This window comes from Pipistrellus kuhlii, unplaced genomic scaffold (assembly GCF_014108245.1).
Source record: "Pipistrellus kuhlii isolate mPipKuh1 unplaced genomic scaffold, mPipKuh1.p scaffold_m20_p_1, whole genome shotgun sequence".
NCBI lineage: Eukaryota > Metazoa > Chordata > Mammalia > Chiroptera > Vespertilionidae > Pipistrellus > Pipistrellus kuhlii.
This window is the reverse complement of record NW_023425404.1, coordinates 117,597,538-117,613,100: the sequence shown is the minus strand read 5'-3', so window position 1 is coordinate 117,613,100 and position 15,563 is coordinate 117,597,538. Positions and strand designations below refer to the sequence as shown.

Sequence of the window (15,563 nt, the reverse complement as noted above, 5' to 3'; positions counted from 1 at the left end):
AATTCCCAGTCAGAGCACATACATGGGTTGAGGGTTTGATTCCTGGTCCAGGGCACATGGGACATGTACGGAAGGTAACCAATTGATGTTTCTGCCTGCAGCCCAAGTCACATTGGCATTGTAATTATAGTGAGAAACCCTTAAAAAGTTTTAAGCAGGTGGATGACATAATGTAGTCTTCATTCAGACAAAAAAAAAAAAAAAAAAAAGGGCAGAGCAACTGAAGGATGTTGCCATAGGTCAGGTAAGATGAGGCCTGGTCTAAGAGGTAGGACAGATTAAAAAAAAAAAAAAAAAAAAAAAAGTGGGTAGATTCAAGATATTTTAGAAACAAAGTCAAAAGAACTTGCTCAGTAGTGCCATTTTCTGAGATGGGAAAGGGAGAGGGGAGGAATTAGGGGTAAGAGAAGAAATCGAGAGCTGCATTTTTGGATTTGTTAAGTTAGAGACATCATTAAGACGGCAAGTGGAGTAAGCAAGAAAAAAGTTAGATAACTCCATATCTCTCCATCTATTCTATCTCATTGTCCAGGCCACTAAAAATATGAAATATATAGAACTATTGGTGGTAATGGACATGAGAGACAGCTACCACAGGCTCTCTTGGACGATCTATAAGCAGCAGCCCAGGGAGGAAGTGAGAATCCCCTTCCAAACGCTCCAAAAGCCCTCGACACCCAAGGTGACAGTGTTTAAAGGGCCCTCAGGAAGGAGTACATGAGGTCTTACTGTCTGAGGCAGTGTCTGGGGGAACTCCGGGCCTGCCTCAGCAAATCAGCTTTCAGTCTGTGGCTAAGCACATTTATAAAAGCCCAGAGGTTCAGGACTACTAGCAAGGACTGAAACCAAAAACAAGGCTTGAAGAAAAGCATTAAGCCACAAGTAGTGTGAACAAAAGGTGTCCAAGTTCCTTGTCAACACAGCTGGTCGGCCCCAGAGACCGCTCTGACACAACCACAGGAAGGAAGGATGGTCTGCTACACACAGGGCTCACACAGCCTGAGGACTGGACTCGCAGGGCAGGACGATTTCCCACACGGGATCTTATACTTCTGTCCACATTAATGTTTAGTAAACTGTATGAATCTAACCATTTGCCTTCTCTGCTCCCACATCTAGTCCGCTATAGGAAAAAGTACATATCAACTAAAAGCATGGCTTTAATTTCAACTGGGTTGATACTGCCCAGTGATCCTGTCAGTTTCCTCTCATCTCTTCTAGATATGTTCCAAGCTTTCCATATTTTCTCTGAATGGTCTGATTTGTGACTTCACTATAAATAAAATAATTGGGTGGGAGCTATCTAAACTTCATCTTTACCCATTTATATGTATATCTAACCTAGTTTCCTTTATATCTCATGCCCCAAACCATCCCACCTCATCCACCAGCCAGCCTTTCACCTGTTTCTTCCATCATTCTTTTGTTATTTTCCATTCAACATGTATGCCTGCTCAGATTTCCTGCACTTTAAAAACAAATTCCCTTCCTCAACAACACACCATCCCCCATCTACTCTCACCTCTTTCTAGCCTTGCTTCACAAGATACATTTATGTGGCCAATGTCAACAGGCACAGACTTTAAGTCAATAGTTGTATAAGGCACCACACCAAAAAGCACCCCACTTCTCCATCTCCCCTTCCCAAAACAAAATCATTTTTAAAAATATTTTACCTAGCCGGGACCGGTTTGGCTCAGTGGATAGAGCGTCGGCCTGGGGACTGAAAGATCCCGGGTTCAATTCCTGTCAAGGGCATGTACCTTGGTTGCCGGCGCATCCCCAGTAGGGGGTGTGCAAGACGCAGCTGATCGATGATTCTCTCTCATCGATGTTTCTAACTCTCTATCCCTCTCTTTTCCTCTCTGTGAAAAATCAATAAAATATATATTAAAAAAAATATTTTAGCTGATTGTTTTGGTACTTATTCTATAGCTCTAAATAATAAGCTCCTTATGACTGATTTCTTACTGTGGAAGCTGGAGACTGAGCACACCTCTTGTTATCACATATTCACACATTTCCTATCTCCAATACACATGCTGACATTATGAAGACTATGGGAACACCGTCATATGCAGCTGAGCTAGATAGTAAACTATGGTTACTTTCTCTCCCTTGCGTTATATAACAAGTTGCTTTAATCATTAAAGAATTAATAACAGCCTTATTTCCCTGCCCCATTCTAGGTATTTCTCACTAACTCCAGCTTCAACACTAACAGCGTGCTCAGGTACACTTGGTATGCCCCTCCAGCTCCCAGAGAATCCTCTTGTTATTCTTGTTATTGTCATTCAATCCTCCAATAGCTTCTCAGTAGATAATATTTTTACATGTGAAAGTGCCCTTATTCTATTGATTCTTTGGTTAGGTTTGGAATTCTAAGTTGGAAATCGGTTCCTCGTGGTTTTGAAGGTACAGCTCCACAATGCTGCTGTTGCACAACCTGAAGACAGTCTGAGTCTTGGACCTTTGTAGATGGCTTCCTTTTTCTCTGGGAGCTTGTAAGATCTTTGCCTCTAGTGTTGCTAAAATTTCACCACAATATACACATTGTATGTCTATTTTTATCCAATATGCAGAGCATTTGAATCTGGAAACTCATACATTCAGTTCTGGATAATTTTCATGATTTGAAAAACAATTTTCCAGCTTCTGTTTTCTCTTCCTGAAACTCCTTTATTATTCAGATGTCAAATGTCTTAAATTGATTCTACCAGTTTCCTTTTTTCTAATCTTTGTTTTTTCTCTACTTTCTGGATATTTTCTCAACTTATCTTTCTTTTGGATTTTAATTGCTTTCAATTTTGTCTCTAGATATGATTGTTTTTCATGGGTGCACTATCTTCTCTTTTTACCTAAATATATTTAACATATTTAGATAATTCCTTCTCCTTGCATAGACTGCTTTTTTCCAAATTGATTCTTCATCTTGGAGGTTCTATTAAGATGTTTGGCAATCCGTGGTTTACTGCTCTGATTTAAGAGTGAAGCACTAAAACCATGTCTGAAACTGAGCATTTGGATGGGGTATGAAAATTATAGGCTCTTTCCCTGGGTAATCTGGTCGGCCAATTTCCTTAGGAACCTTTAATGTCATTGTTAGTGTTTCTGCCAAAGCTGGTTATATTCCCTAGAGAAGGAACTGTCAATCTTCTACCAAGACCCTACATGCATGTATGCACACGTGTGTATACACTGAGTGGCCAGATTATGATTATTGCTGAACATAAAATAATCTGGCCACTCAGTGTGTGTGTGTGTGTGTGTGTGTGTGTGTGTGTATAAATTAAAGGCCCAGTGCATGAATTCGCACATGGGTGGGGTCTGGCCAGCCTGGCCAGGGGGAGGGGACAAGGGCAGTTGGCTAGCCTGCCTGCTGGTCAAACTCCTGATTGGGGGGACAATTTGCATATTAGCCTTTTATTATATAGGATATATACTGAGTGGCCAGATTATTATGCGTTCAGAGATCATCATAATCTGGCCACTCATGTATATGCACATGTATGTGTAAATGTGTGTGTGTGTGCATACATGTTCTTGTTATATAAAATTTATGTTAAACCTAAACCCCAAGGGGATGATATAGAAGGTGAGTCTTCTGGGAGGTGATTAGATCATGAGGGTGGGGCTCCATGAATGGAATTAATGCCCTTATAAAAAAGACCTTCAGAGCTTCCCAGCAAGAAGTTGGCTGTCTATGAAGCAGGAAGCAAACCGTTTACCAGACACCAAATCTACTGGCACGTGAACTTGGACTTCCAGCTTCCAAAATTGTGAGAAACACATGTCTGTTGTTTATAAGCTGCCAAGTCTGTGGTATTCTGTTTTGGCAGCCTAAATTGACTAAGACTATGATCTTACTAGTATGGCCACTGTCCTCAGCTGTGTCTAGCCTCTTAAATGAGATATTCCTCTATTTAATCTTCTTCAGAGATTAAACCTCCAATCTTCTGCGAGGGTTGAGGATGAGAAGTTGCCTACATATACAGGAAAAGGGAGGAGAGAACTGGAGGACTTAAATAAACCTTTCAGCCAATCTTCCTGGTTTTTTGCTCTACCTTTACATCCTACTTCCAGAAGGAGAACCTGGTGCCATAAATTTTCACATCTTTTCAGAGTTCTTGGGCTTAAGATTCCATTTTCTCAAATGAGCTAATTCAGTTATTACTCATTTATCTACTTTCCAACGTCCAAAAATTTTGTGACTATCATTTCTTTTCTGCTTTCTTTGCCCTTATGTGTTTAGACCTTTCAAAACTCCTTTTATTGTCGTTTTAGTATGGTTTCAGGAAGCAACCAAAGTAAATACATGTTTAGTGAGTGCATCAGAGAACCTGAAGTCCCCCACTCACATTTTAGCCCACTACAGTCTGGCTTTTAGCCTCACTAAAACTGGCCGGGCCAATGTTGCCACTGGCTTTCAAAGTATCAGTTAAAAGAACACCTGTCCAGCTTTATCTAACCTGGTCCCTCTATAGAACTAGATACTGAAGACCACTTTTGCTTAAACTCTTTCCTCTCTTGAATTAGGTAGCCTGCTACGATACACTTACTTTTGCCACATACACATCTTACTTTTTAAATCATTTGTATTGATTTCAGAGAGGAAGGGAGAGGGAGAGAGAGATAGAAATATCAATGATGAGAGAGAATCACTGATCGGCTGCTTACCATACACCCACACTGGGGATTTAGCCGGCAACCTTGGCATGTGCCCTGACCAGGAATCAAACTGTGACCTCCTGGTACACAGGTTGACACCCAACCACTAAGCTATGCCAGCCAGGCCATTTCTTATTTACCCAAGCTTTTCCTACAATTTCATACCGTTAGTAATTGAAATTTCAGTTGCTAGTATTCTGTGATATTTTTAAAAACCTATATGCCAATATTTTAGGTTGGTCTAATACCACCACCTCATTATTTTTTTAGAAATCTGTGAAAGGACAAACTAATACATATTCTATAATAACCTATGGTATTTTAACACTTCTTTACAAAAAATATTTTTATTTTATTACAAATACCTTCTAAACAATGGAATATGATATAATAATATATATTTTTATATGGGTAACTCTGCATCAGACTGTATACATACATGACAAAAATCAAAGAAGATAAAAACAAATCAGCAATGCTTTCTCTGAAACAAAAAACTAGAACTTAATATCAATGTATTGCAGATTCTTACATTTAAAAAGATCTCCTCTAAATTATCAAATAAGAGGAATTGTTTAAAAAAATTATTAAACCAAAGCAAAATATTTTAAAGTAGCTTCTAATTATTTTCCTTATTTTCTCCCAATTACTATGGCTAAAAAACAACAACAAAAAACTTCTACAGAAAAATCTTGCACAAAAATACAGGGATGGACCAAAGTTTTTTTACAGTAATGAGTACACGATATAGTGTTAATAAAGTTCTTATAATAAGCATAACCCATGTCTTTTTCCATACGAATAATTGTAAGTATACTTCTGCCCATCTCTGTATATTCACAACTAAATGAAATGAGAGCTTCTTATTTTAAAGACTATACTTAAAAATAATCTAATAGATTTTCATATTCATGTAGATAATAATTCATATTTTTAGTAATGCTTTTATTCTTCTCATCTAATCATTTATATTAAAATGATAATGGACATTTAACACTTATTTTTAAAATATATATTTTTCCTGGGTACTTAAAAATTGCTTTTTCTATTTGAAACACACTATTTAGTTTTACTGATTTTTTTAAAATTCTTTAAAAATTAAATACCTGTACTAATTCTTAAAAAATGAAATACCAGCCGAAACCGGTTTGGCTCAGTGGATAGAGTGTCGGCCTGTGGACTGAAGGGTCCCGGGTTCGATTCCGGTGAAGAGCATGTGCCTTGGTTGCGGGCACATCCCCAGTATGGGACATGCAGGAGGCAGCTGATCGATAACTCTCTCTCATCGATGTTTCTAACTCTCTCTCTCCCTTCTTCTCTGTAAAAAATCAATAAAATATACTTTAAAAAATTAATTAAAAAAAAATGAAATACCAGTACTAATTCCTAGATTCCATTGTTTTTCAAGATAAGTACCAAAATACTAGCACTGGCTGATATTTTGTTCTTGTAGTGACATTACCACACACATCCTTTGTGCCCTTCAGGTTGCTCCTTCTTTCCAGAATATTCTTTCACTCTTTAAGAGCTAGCTCACTAATTGTTCTAATATTAAACACAGTGACAGCACTCCCTTGGGGCAACCCTTGGCCCTAGACTCTAATAAGGACACCCCTCACATCCCCAGAGCACTTATGCAGCCCTCTCTCCAACACTTTTCACCTCAAACTACAATCACACCAACTGCAATCTCCGTGAGTCAGGGACCACATTTTGATTCCATATATCCACTGACATAGCAACTGCCACACAACAGGAGCTAAGTGAAGTTCACTGAGTAAATGACTTGTCCTCCAATAAATAAATTGCTTCCTCTCTGGTTGGCAGAACTAGATTTCCAGGAAACGTGTAAATGAGCTCTCTTGTCCCTCTTCCCCCAAACCACTCTTTTTTTCTTTTCTTTTTTGTTAATCCTCATCCAAGGATATTTTTTCTATTGATTTTTAGAGACAGTGGAAGGAAGGGAGGGGGAAGACAGAGAGAAAGAGAAACATTGATGTGAGAGACACATCAACTGGTTGCTCCCGTACACGCCCTTACCGTGCTGGGGAACAAACCTGCAGCCCAGCCAGATATGAGCCCTTGACCGGGCATCAAACCTGTGACACTTTGTTGCATGGGCTGATGCTCTAACCCACATGTGTCAAACACAAGGCCCGCGGGCCAAATCCGTCCCGCCAGGCCTTGCAATGTGGCCCGCACCGTGCTGTCATCACTGCACTCCGCTGCGTTTCCATCACAATGACAGTTTATGACTGTTCAGTAAACCATTCGGCCCGCAATTTAGGCTGGATTTTAGATTTTGGCCCCTTCTCTGATTGAGTTCAACACCCCTAAGAGAACACCGGCCAGGGCCCAAACCGCTCTTCTGATTGACACTGAATACTGTAACCAATCTAAATTCACATAATTTCCTTTCCCTTGTTCTTTTATTCCAAGTCATCCATAAGCATCAAATAAGGCTAAGCCTGAAATACCATTCAAGTAGATGAAAGAGTCCTGTCCCCAGCTGAAACCGGTTTGGCTCAGTGGATAGAGCCTCAGCCTGTGGACTGAAAGGTCCCAGGTTCGATTCCAGTCAGGGGCATGTACATTGGTTGTGAGCACATCCCCAGTAGGGGGTGTGCAAGAGGCAGCTGATCAGTGATTCTCTCTCATCGATGTTTCTAGCTCTCTATCCCTCTCCCGTCCTCTCTGTAAAAAAATCAATAAAATATATTTAAAAAAAAAAAAAAAAGAGTCCTGTCCTTTTCTCATTAAATTTGTCTTTAGGTCCAATTCTGTGAATTTTCCTCCATATGCAAACAGTGACTTGTATTCACCCTTTCCAAGCACCCCTGGCCCAATCCAACAGCACCCTTGCTGTACTCACCGGCCCACATCTAAGCTCCACTAGAGGCCTAATGGAGGAGAAGTTAAAGGGAGATTGCAACAACTGAAGCTATGAGGTGGGCTCTTGGACTCCACTCGTTGGCTCAGACACTAGATGTGGTAAGCTCTTTGGGCAATGCCGTGCCAACTCCCTCACCTGCCATCTGCATCCCTGAAGTGCTGTATGGCAAAACTGTAAAAATAGCAGATCCATGTACATCTAAGCAATGTAAATTTTCCATTGGTTTCTATAACAATAGCTTTATTAAAACCACCCAGACTCCCCAGGCTGCGAACCAGGTACCAACTTTTCACCTCTACCTACTTTTATTCTTCCTCCTGTAACCCCTTGGCTGGCCAATTCTGCTTCCCTCTCAAGCATTTCTTTTTTTCTTTTGGTTTCAAATTATTAGATAATAGTAAGGTATTTTCTGGTGTTACTCAGTAATGCCTCTTTTTATTTTATTTTTTACATCTGACCCCCTTTACCCTCTCAAATATTTCTCACCTTTAGTTCTACCTGTGAGAAACACAGGAAGTCTAGCTATTGTTACTTTGTGCTTGTCTTTTTCTGTATGATGTTGCTTCCCTGTTTAAACTGTGAACTCTGCGATGACAAAGACACAGTATCTCTCATATAAGTGTGAATCTCCCCAGCATGAAAATCTCATTGTTGACGCAGCAATTATACCCTAGATATTAAGTCTGACACTCTACTTGCTGATTGTGTGAACAGTGACTGAGCTGTTAGAAAAAGTGGAAAAAAGAGAAAGCTGGAGAAAGTTTAAAACAATAGGGCTGAAAGCAGGTGTCACACAGTGGTATGTCAGTTCTACAATGGCTGTTTAATTGAAACCTTGTAATAAAAGCTTAAATACATAAAAGGTTGTGGTGGGGTGTTTTTTTGTTTGTTTGTTTGTTTTTTTAATAATCAAAAGAATATCTCTTATCTCCCCAGCCTGAGTGCATGGAGGAGGGGTAGGGGAAGCTGATTACCCGTAGGGAATGGAGAAATGGCAGGTCCAACTCTGGTTGGCTTCATCTTCCTCAAAAATGCCCTGTGAGTGAATTCAGTCTCGGGTGAATGAGAACCCTACCCTACACTGGCTTTCTTCAAGTAACTGGAGTCCACGGAAGGCAATCTGTACCATGAAGAATGCTCCTCTTGGCTTTCAGAAGACGAGGAAAAGCAGAGCTTCGTGTCTGGGCAGCACTATGTTCTCGACGGTGCGATGCATGGAGTGCACCTGCTTGGGCGAGGCAGTCAAGAAGGCCAAAGGCCCGATGCGCTGTTCTGCACAGGAGTGGCAGAGGTGGCCTCCCTGGTTTTCCTTTCTGTTGCTCTGCAGTGAGGGAGAAGGAACAGAGGATGGGAACAATCAGAAAACAAGGATTATACCAAGAAATGCTGAATTGCTGTCATGCTGTCAAAGGACTATGTATTCTGGTTCTGGTATTTTCAGACTTGTGCAAACCTCTCAGGTAACTTCCAACTGCACTATCATCTAGGGTGGACTCCACTCTATCAAATTCTCTTACAGCAGAAACCCAAATTTATTAAGGCAAGAGATGAAGAGCCAAGAACAAGTTAACCAGACCCTCCAGGGAAGCAGTTCTCCCCGGAGTGTCAGTCACAACCCAACCTCTCAGCCAATGCCACCCACATTGATTATGTTAGTATGACTATTTTGACACGCAGATCTGATATCTCTTATGCCTTATATATGAAAAGCCCCTGAGAAGGATTATACAAACTCCTCTTTTATCTCGCTCACCCACAGCCCTGAAAGCACGTAGCTCATGTGCAATAAAACACATGATTAGACAAAATTCTATAGAAAGTCAAAGCTGCGGCCAAGACCACATACATAAGTGATGGGGAGCTTCTTCATGGTGAGCACAGTGTCCGCTGGGATGGTGTTGTTGCACTGACCCACACAGCAGTGAACCACTCCTGTTTTTAAAACATTACTTGTCAGCTCTGTTTGCAAGAAATACTCCTAAAAAGAAAAGAATGGGAAAGAGAATTATAGCAACACCTCTGCCACATTCTATTTGGAAACTCTAATAACTAAGGCACTAGAAACACTCCAATTCCTAAAATCTTGCTGCTAGATCTAAAACTGCCTAATGCTTCCCTCCTAGACTCTAGGTTCTATGAGATCACCATGCACCTTACTTGATTTTGTTACCCGAACTTCCTAGCACTAACTGCAATGCTTGGCACATCACACAGGTGTTATACAATAAATTAATATTTGTCAACTGAATGAATAGGTAAAACAACTAAGCCACCCACATTCTTTAGTGACATCTTGGGTATTTGATACTTTCACAGATACAAAGACCATTAGCTGTGGAGAAACTCCATCATTCAAAAAAAGTGTGAAGGGCTTACATCAAACTGTATAACATACTGGCAGATGGACCACTGCACTGTTGCAAAAACACTATCACAGGAGGCAAAGCTTCGCTGGAACCCCTGGCCTTCAGGAATCTAAAGGCACACGATGCCATCACCTACACCTCTTTAAAAAAAGATACCGTAAGTAGAGATTATTGGTACCTAATAATTATTATTCTACTTCACTCCCTAAAATTAAGAAAAGCCACACTTATCTCTAAACCAGGGGTCAGCAAACTACAACCAGGGAGCCAAATATAGACTAGTGCCTGTTGTAAATAAAGCTTTATTGGAATGCAGCCACATTCATTTATTAATGAATTCTTGTGGTTGCTCTCTTACTACAACTATAAAGTTGAATAGATGCAATAGAGATACCATGGCCTGCAAAGCCTAGCATATTTACTGTATGGATCTTTACACAAAAGTTCACAGAGCTCTGCTCTATGTCATCTCTGGAAACTCCACTGGTGCCCGTGTGAGCACTGACCTAGGAGCCAGGAGGCCAAGGTTCTATTCCCGATCAGGGAACAGGCCTAAGTTCCGAGCTAGACCGCCAGTAGGGGATGTGCAGGAAAGAGCTAATCAATGATTCTCTATCATTGATATTTCTATCTCTCCCTCTCCCTTCCTCTCTGAAATCAGGAAGAAAAAAAAGTTAAAAAAGAAACTCCACTGGTAACCCAAGTGCTACTGAGGATGCAACCAAGGAGAAAGACTTCAGCCCAAGCTCTTTTACGTGAGCTGCCACACAAGGTGAGATGTCACACACACAATGAGGCCCAGGCGAAGCCAAGCTGCTTGGGGAAACATGCAGCTGATTTATAATTGCAAGAAACTTTCTCATGGCCAAATAGGCCTGACTCAGAGCAGCTTGGAAGAAAAGTAAGACAGAAACTTAAAAAAACAAAGTTCGATATAAATGCAAGATAATCGGTCTTAGACAAGATTTTGCTGTTCCAGCTGGTTATATAGAGTATTTACCTGCATAGTTTCTCCCTTTTAAGCCTGATATCCTCCTCAAAATAAAAGAGAAATCCTTTTTTATTTACTGGTTTATTGTCTGTCTTTTTCACCTACAATGGGAGTTCTGTTAAATCAAGAACCCAACTGCCCTTCCCTGCAGGCCCAGTCACCCCCAACTGCCCTCCTCTGCCAGCCCGGTCACCCATAACTGCCCTCCTCTGCCAGCTCGGTCACCCCTAACTGCCCTCCTCTGCCAGCCCGGTCACCCCTAACTGCCCTCCTCTGCTAGCCTGATCACCCCTAACTGCCCTCCTCTGCCAGCCCTGTCACCCCTAACTGCCCTCCCCTGCAGGCCTGGTCCCTTGCCCACCATTACAGCTCCAGTGCCTAGAAATGTGCTTGGCACATGGTAGGCACTCAAAATATATTCAATTCTGAGTTACTTATGTTGTACTTTTCAGGCTTAAGTATCTTTGGTTCAGAGAAAAATGGACTAAGTAGTAACTGTTAGCTCAAATTTCTGTTCTAGTTTCCAACAGAGTTGAAAAGACAAACTGGCTTACACTCCAGTACATAAAAGGTGGAAATAAGAGAGTGTGAGAGAAGATTGATTTGCAGGGGTAAAGAGTGAGTGTTGATACTTTTCTGCATCTCAGCCAGTGACAAGAGGCCAGGTGCCTGAATGCATATTCTCCCCTGGCAAGGACATGTTCTCTTTGGAGAAGTCTATTGGTGGCAGCAACAGTTGCGAGTTCAAAAAGAACCAGGGAGTGAGGAGGAGAAAGTTCAAACACAGAAAACATTCTTGCCATGTTTTCTCCTAAGAGTGTTAAGCACTAATCGAGTAAGGGAGAAAATAAGAAATACATGAGCACAGCTGATATTTTTAAAAGAACTTTTAAAACTAGATCAGGAAAGAATTTAGAAAAGAACCTACATGCTTGTTTCTTTGGTTAGGACACTTCCTGTGCTAGCAATAGGCCTCTGTGCACTCAAGAAAGAGACGCCCTTCTCTTCCAACCCAGGAAAGGGTGATCCCTATTCAAACCCGATAAAACCCAATGTTGTTAAACTAATTTGTGCTACCAGTTCCTCTTACCCCAGCCAAAGTCAAAATGTTCTCCAATGATTTGGTCATGATGAGACACTTCTTGGCACGAGTGACTGCGACATACAGTAAATTCCATTCATCCTCAGAGAATGACTCTAAAGAAAGTAAAGGGAAATAATATATCAACTCAAATGCCTGCTAACAAGAATTTATATTCTCATTTAAAGGTTAACTATCCTCATCCACCAACCCTAAAAAAGAAACACTCAAGTTTTGCTGGCTACATATGAGCCTAACCAGTGGTGGAGGACAATAAGGGGGTGGGAGCATAAGTTGGGGGGGGGGGGGTTTGGAATGGGGGTTTGAGGACAAATATGTGATATTTTAGTCAATAAAGAAATTTTAAAAAAAGAAACAAACAAACAAAAAAGATTTGCTGGCTATATATACACAGTTTTCCTATAAACACCAACTCCAAAAATAAACAAAAACCTAACAGGCTAGTGGCATAAAATACTGAATTTTAGTTAGTGCCACTACTAGTGGCCTCTGGGCCAGTTCACTGGTTATCAACACCTGTGATGTGGCCCAGTTCATATTTTCAGTTCGTTCTCCCAGTTTTCCTCACGATGACCCTGAGGGACTGCTAGGAAACCTGAAACCTATGGAAGGTAAGGCATTTGGACAAATGGACCATGGCTAATCCAGGGTCCAGGAGTTTAGCTCAAGTCTCTGAAACCCAAGTTCTTTCCTTTTCCTGACGCTCTATCTCTTACTCGGGCCAATGTGCTGTCAAAGGACAACCAGAGAAGAAAAATATTACAAGAGTTTACTGCCTACCTTACTTCTCAGTTCTCTCATTTACAACACCTAGCACAAAGGTAAAAATGCAATAAAGAGCAGCTGACCTGTGAATATACTAAAAGTCATCAAATTGTGTACTTTAAATGGATGGATTGTAGGGTTGTGAATCACATCTCAAACAGCTATTCCCTGCCCTAGCTAGCCAGTTTGGCTCAGTGGATAAAGCGCCGACCCGTGGACTAGAGTCCTGGGTTTGAATCCGATCAAGGGCACATGCCTGGGTTGTTGGCTTGATCCCCAGTGTGAGGGGTGCAAAAGGCAGCCAATCAATGATTCTTTCTCATCATTGATGTTTCTATCTCTCTCTCCCTCTCCCTTCCTTTCTGAAATCAATAAAAATATGTAAAAAAAAGAAAGAAAGAAAAAGCTGTCCCCAATATATATATATATATATATATATATATATATATATATATATATATATATATATATATAAACATGTACTGACCAGCAGGAGGGGAAAAGATGGTAGTATATTACATAAACTTCTCTTCCCCAATATAACGCAATTGTTAACTAACTCTCTATGGCCACTCCTCTTCACCACTCCACTTTATGTTCAATACCAAGTCTTTCTTTCATTTTCTGACTATATTCATTAGATATTTAGAAATTTTTAGTGTTTCTATTTCTGCCTGCCAATGTATGCTGTGCCCCAAATTTTGAATCCACAGTTAACTGAGAGCTTTTGTTTATTTGTGGGAAAACTTCAAGTGGTTTTATTCTAAGATTTAAAACCAAAACAATAACACTGATGCTTAGAGCTTAACAACTAGCCTTGAGTATAAATCTATATATATAAAAATCCAGCGACCTAAACACTGCAAAGACCAGAATGATTGGTCACTATGACACACTACGGCCAGTGAACTGGCCTGATCAGTGGGTGGGGCCAGTGGCCAACCCCCTGCAGCCCCTGCCCCCTGCTAGACCTACCTCTGATTGCCCTCCAACCCCAATAGGGGGTGGGGTCAGCCAGCCAATTCCCCCCACAGCCCTTCCCCATGGCCAGCCCTACTCCTGATCAGCCCCCACCACCCTGATTGGCCCATGCTTCCCACCCCACCCCACCCCACCCCCACCCCCAAGCCAGTTCCAACTCTGATCGGCCCACCCACATATTACATCTCCCCACACCAATCGGGGGTGGGGCTGGCTGGCCAACCTCCCACGGCCCCTCCCCTGGCCCCATTCAGGGGCAGGGCCAGCAGACCCACCACCCACAGCCCCTTCTCATTGCCGGTCCCACCCCTCATAGTTCCCCCCTCCTCCACACCAGCCAATTGCCCTTAGCCCCTCCACCCAGCCAGCCCAGGTCTGATCAGGCCTGATCAGGGTAGGCCAGCCAGCCAACCTCCCACTGTCTCCTCCTCCCAACAGGTCTGACTGGCCAGACCCCACCCATGCACAAATTCGTGCACTGGGCCTCTAGTTTATACACAAGCAGCAAATAATAGAATGCTTACTATTTCACCTATTATTATTTTCTGGCCTCTTCAATAAAAAGGAGATTTAATTAAAGGAAAAACACCAGGTAAGCTGTACATTTTAAAGCTTCTTTGAGTCTAATGGAGAAAGCCCAAAGCTGAACAGTTGATGCAGGCTATAAACATAACTTCCCTAGAAGCAGCCCCAAGAAAGGTGGGCTCTAGAAGTATAGTTTTTCTTAAAAAATGCAGTATATGAATAAAAACTTTAAAACTAGGAGTTGCCTTTTTCTTCTTCTAGAAGAATCCTTCCAAGAGGCCACACCATCCAACAAGAAGCAGGGCATTCCAAGGAAGAATCCCAACTATTAAAGAGGATCCTCAGTGTGACCAGTCTTACCAACTCTGAAGTGGGGTAGTTGTGCAAGGTTGTGCCTGGCGCAAGGCACTTTCACAAAATCATCCAAAACATGGACAGTGTCAAATTCCAAGCCTTTGGCTTTGTGTACAGTACCCAAAATATACTCTGGAATAAAAATACAGCATAGCATTAGAAGGGGGCTAGATAGGAAAAGAAACAAGAAGAGCAGGGAGAAATATACTCTTCCTACTATACCCTTAAACTCTAACTTTGGCCCAGACAGCGTGGCTCAATGGTTAAGTGTTGACCTATGAAACAGGAACTCACAATCCAATTCCTGGTCAGGGCACATGCCCGTGTTTCAGGCTCGATCCCCACTGTGGGGTGTGCAGGAGGCAGCCAATCAATGATTCTCTCTCATTGTTTCTCTCTCTCTCCCTCTCCCTTCCTCTCTGAAATTAATAAAAATATATTGGGGGGTGGGGGGGAAGGAAACAACCTCTAATTTTGCCAGGCCAGCCTGGCTCAGCTGATTTAGTGTTGTCCTGTGCATCTAAAGGTGTCCGGTTCACTTTCTGGTCAGGGCACATACCCAAGTTGTGGGCTAAATCCCCAATTGGGATGTATGGAGGCAACAGATCAATGTTTCTCACATTGATGTTTCTCTTGTTCTTCTTCTCTCTCTAAATTCAATAAAAACATTTTTTTAAACTCTAACTTTATTTTCCTGCCTGTGTAATGTTTGTGAGAAAGGAAGAAAATACAGTTAAAAGAGAGAGAGAGAGAGAGAGCAAAACAGAATAAAAAAAATGAGGGGAAAAGCAGAAAATTCATTGCAGTGGGTCAGTGCATCTCAGAACCACATTCCAAAGCTCACAGCGACTCACCCACCACCTACGTTTCACACACACAGGGACAGAGACCCAGAAGAGGGATGAATGGCTTACCCAA

At 41.6% G+C, this 15,563-nt stretch overlaps 1 protein-coding gene across 6 annotated transcripts in view; it reads right to left on the bottom strand.

The window, feature by feature from the left end:
* Positions 1-8,365: 8,365 nt before the first annotated feature.
* The window catches only part of FBH1 (F-box DNA helicase 1), a 48,054-nt gene continuing 40,856 nt past the window's right edge, over positions 8,366-15,563 (bottom strand). For 5 of the 6 annotated variants that reach the window (XM_036460914.2, XM_036460922.2, XM_036460937.2 and 2 more), the window contains 4 exons: positions 14,652-14,777; positions 12,009-12,115; positions 9,408-9,539; positions 8,366-8,882 (listed from right to left, as the gene is read on the bottom strand). In XM_036460914.2, the coding sequence (XP_036316807.1) occupies positions 8,712-8,882; positions 9,408-9,539; positions 12,009-12,115; positions 14,652-14,777 (536 nt within the window). In that variant the 3' untranslated portion in view covers positions 8,366-8,711. The remainder of the gene's footprint in view (positions 8,883-9,407; positions 9,540-12,008; positions 12,116-14,651; positions 14,778-15,563) is intronic. The other variant, XM_045588475.1, reaches the window with a different exon arrangement.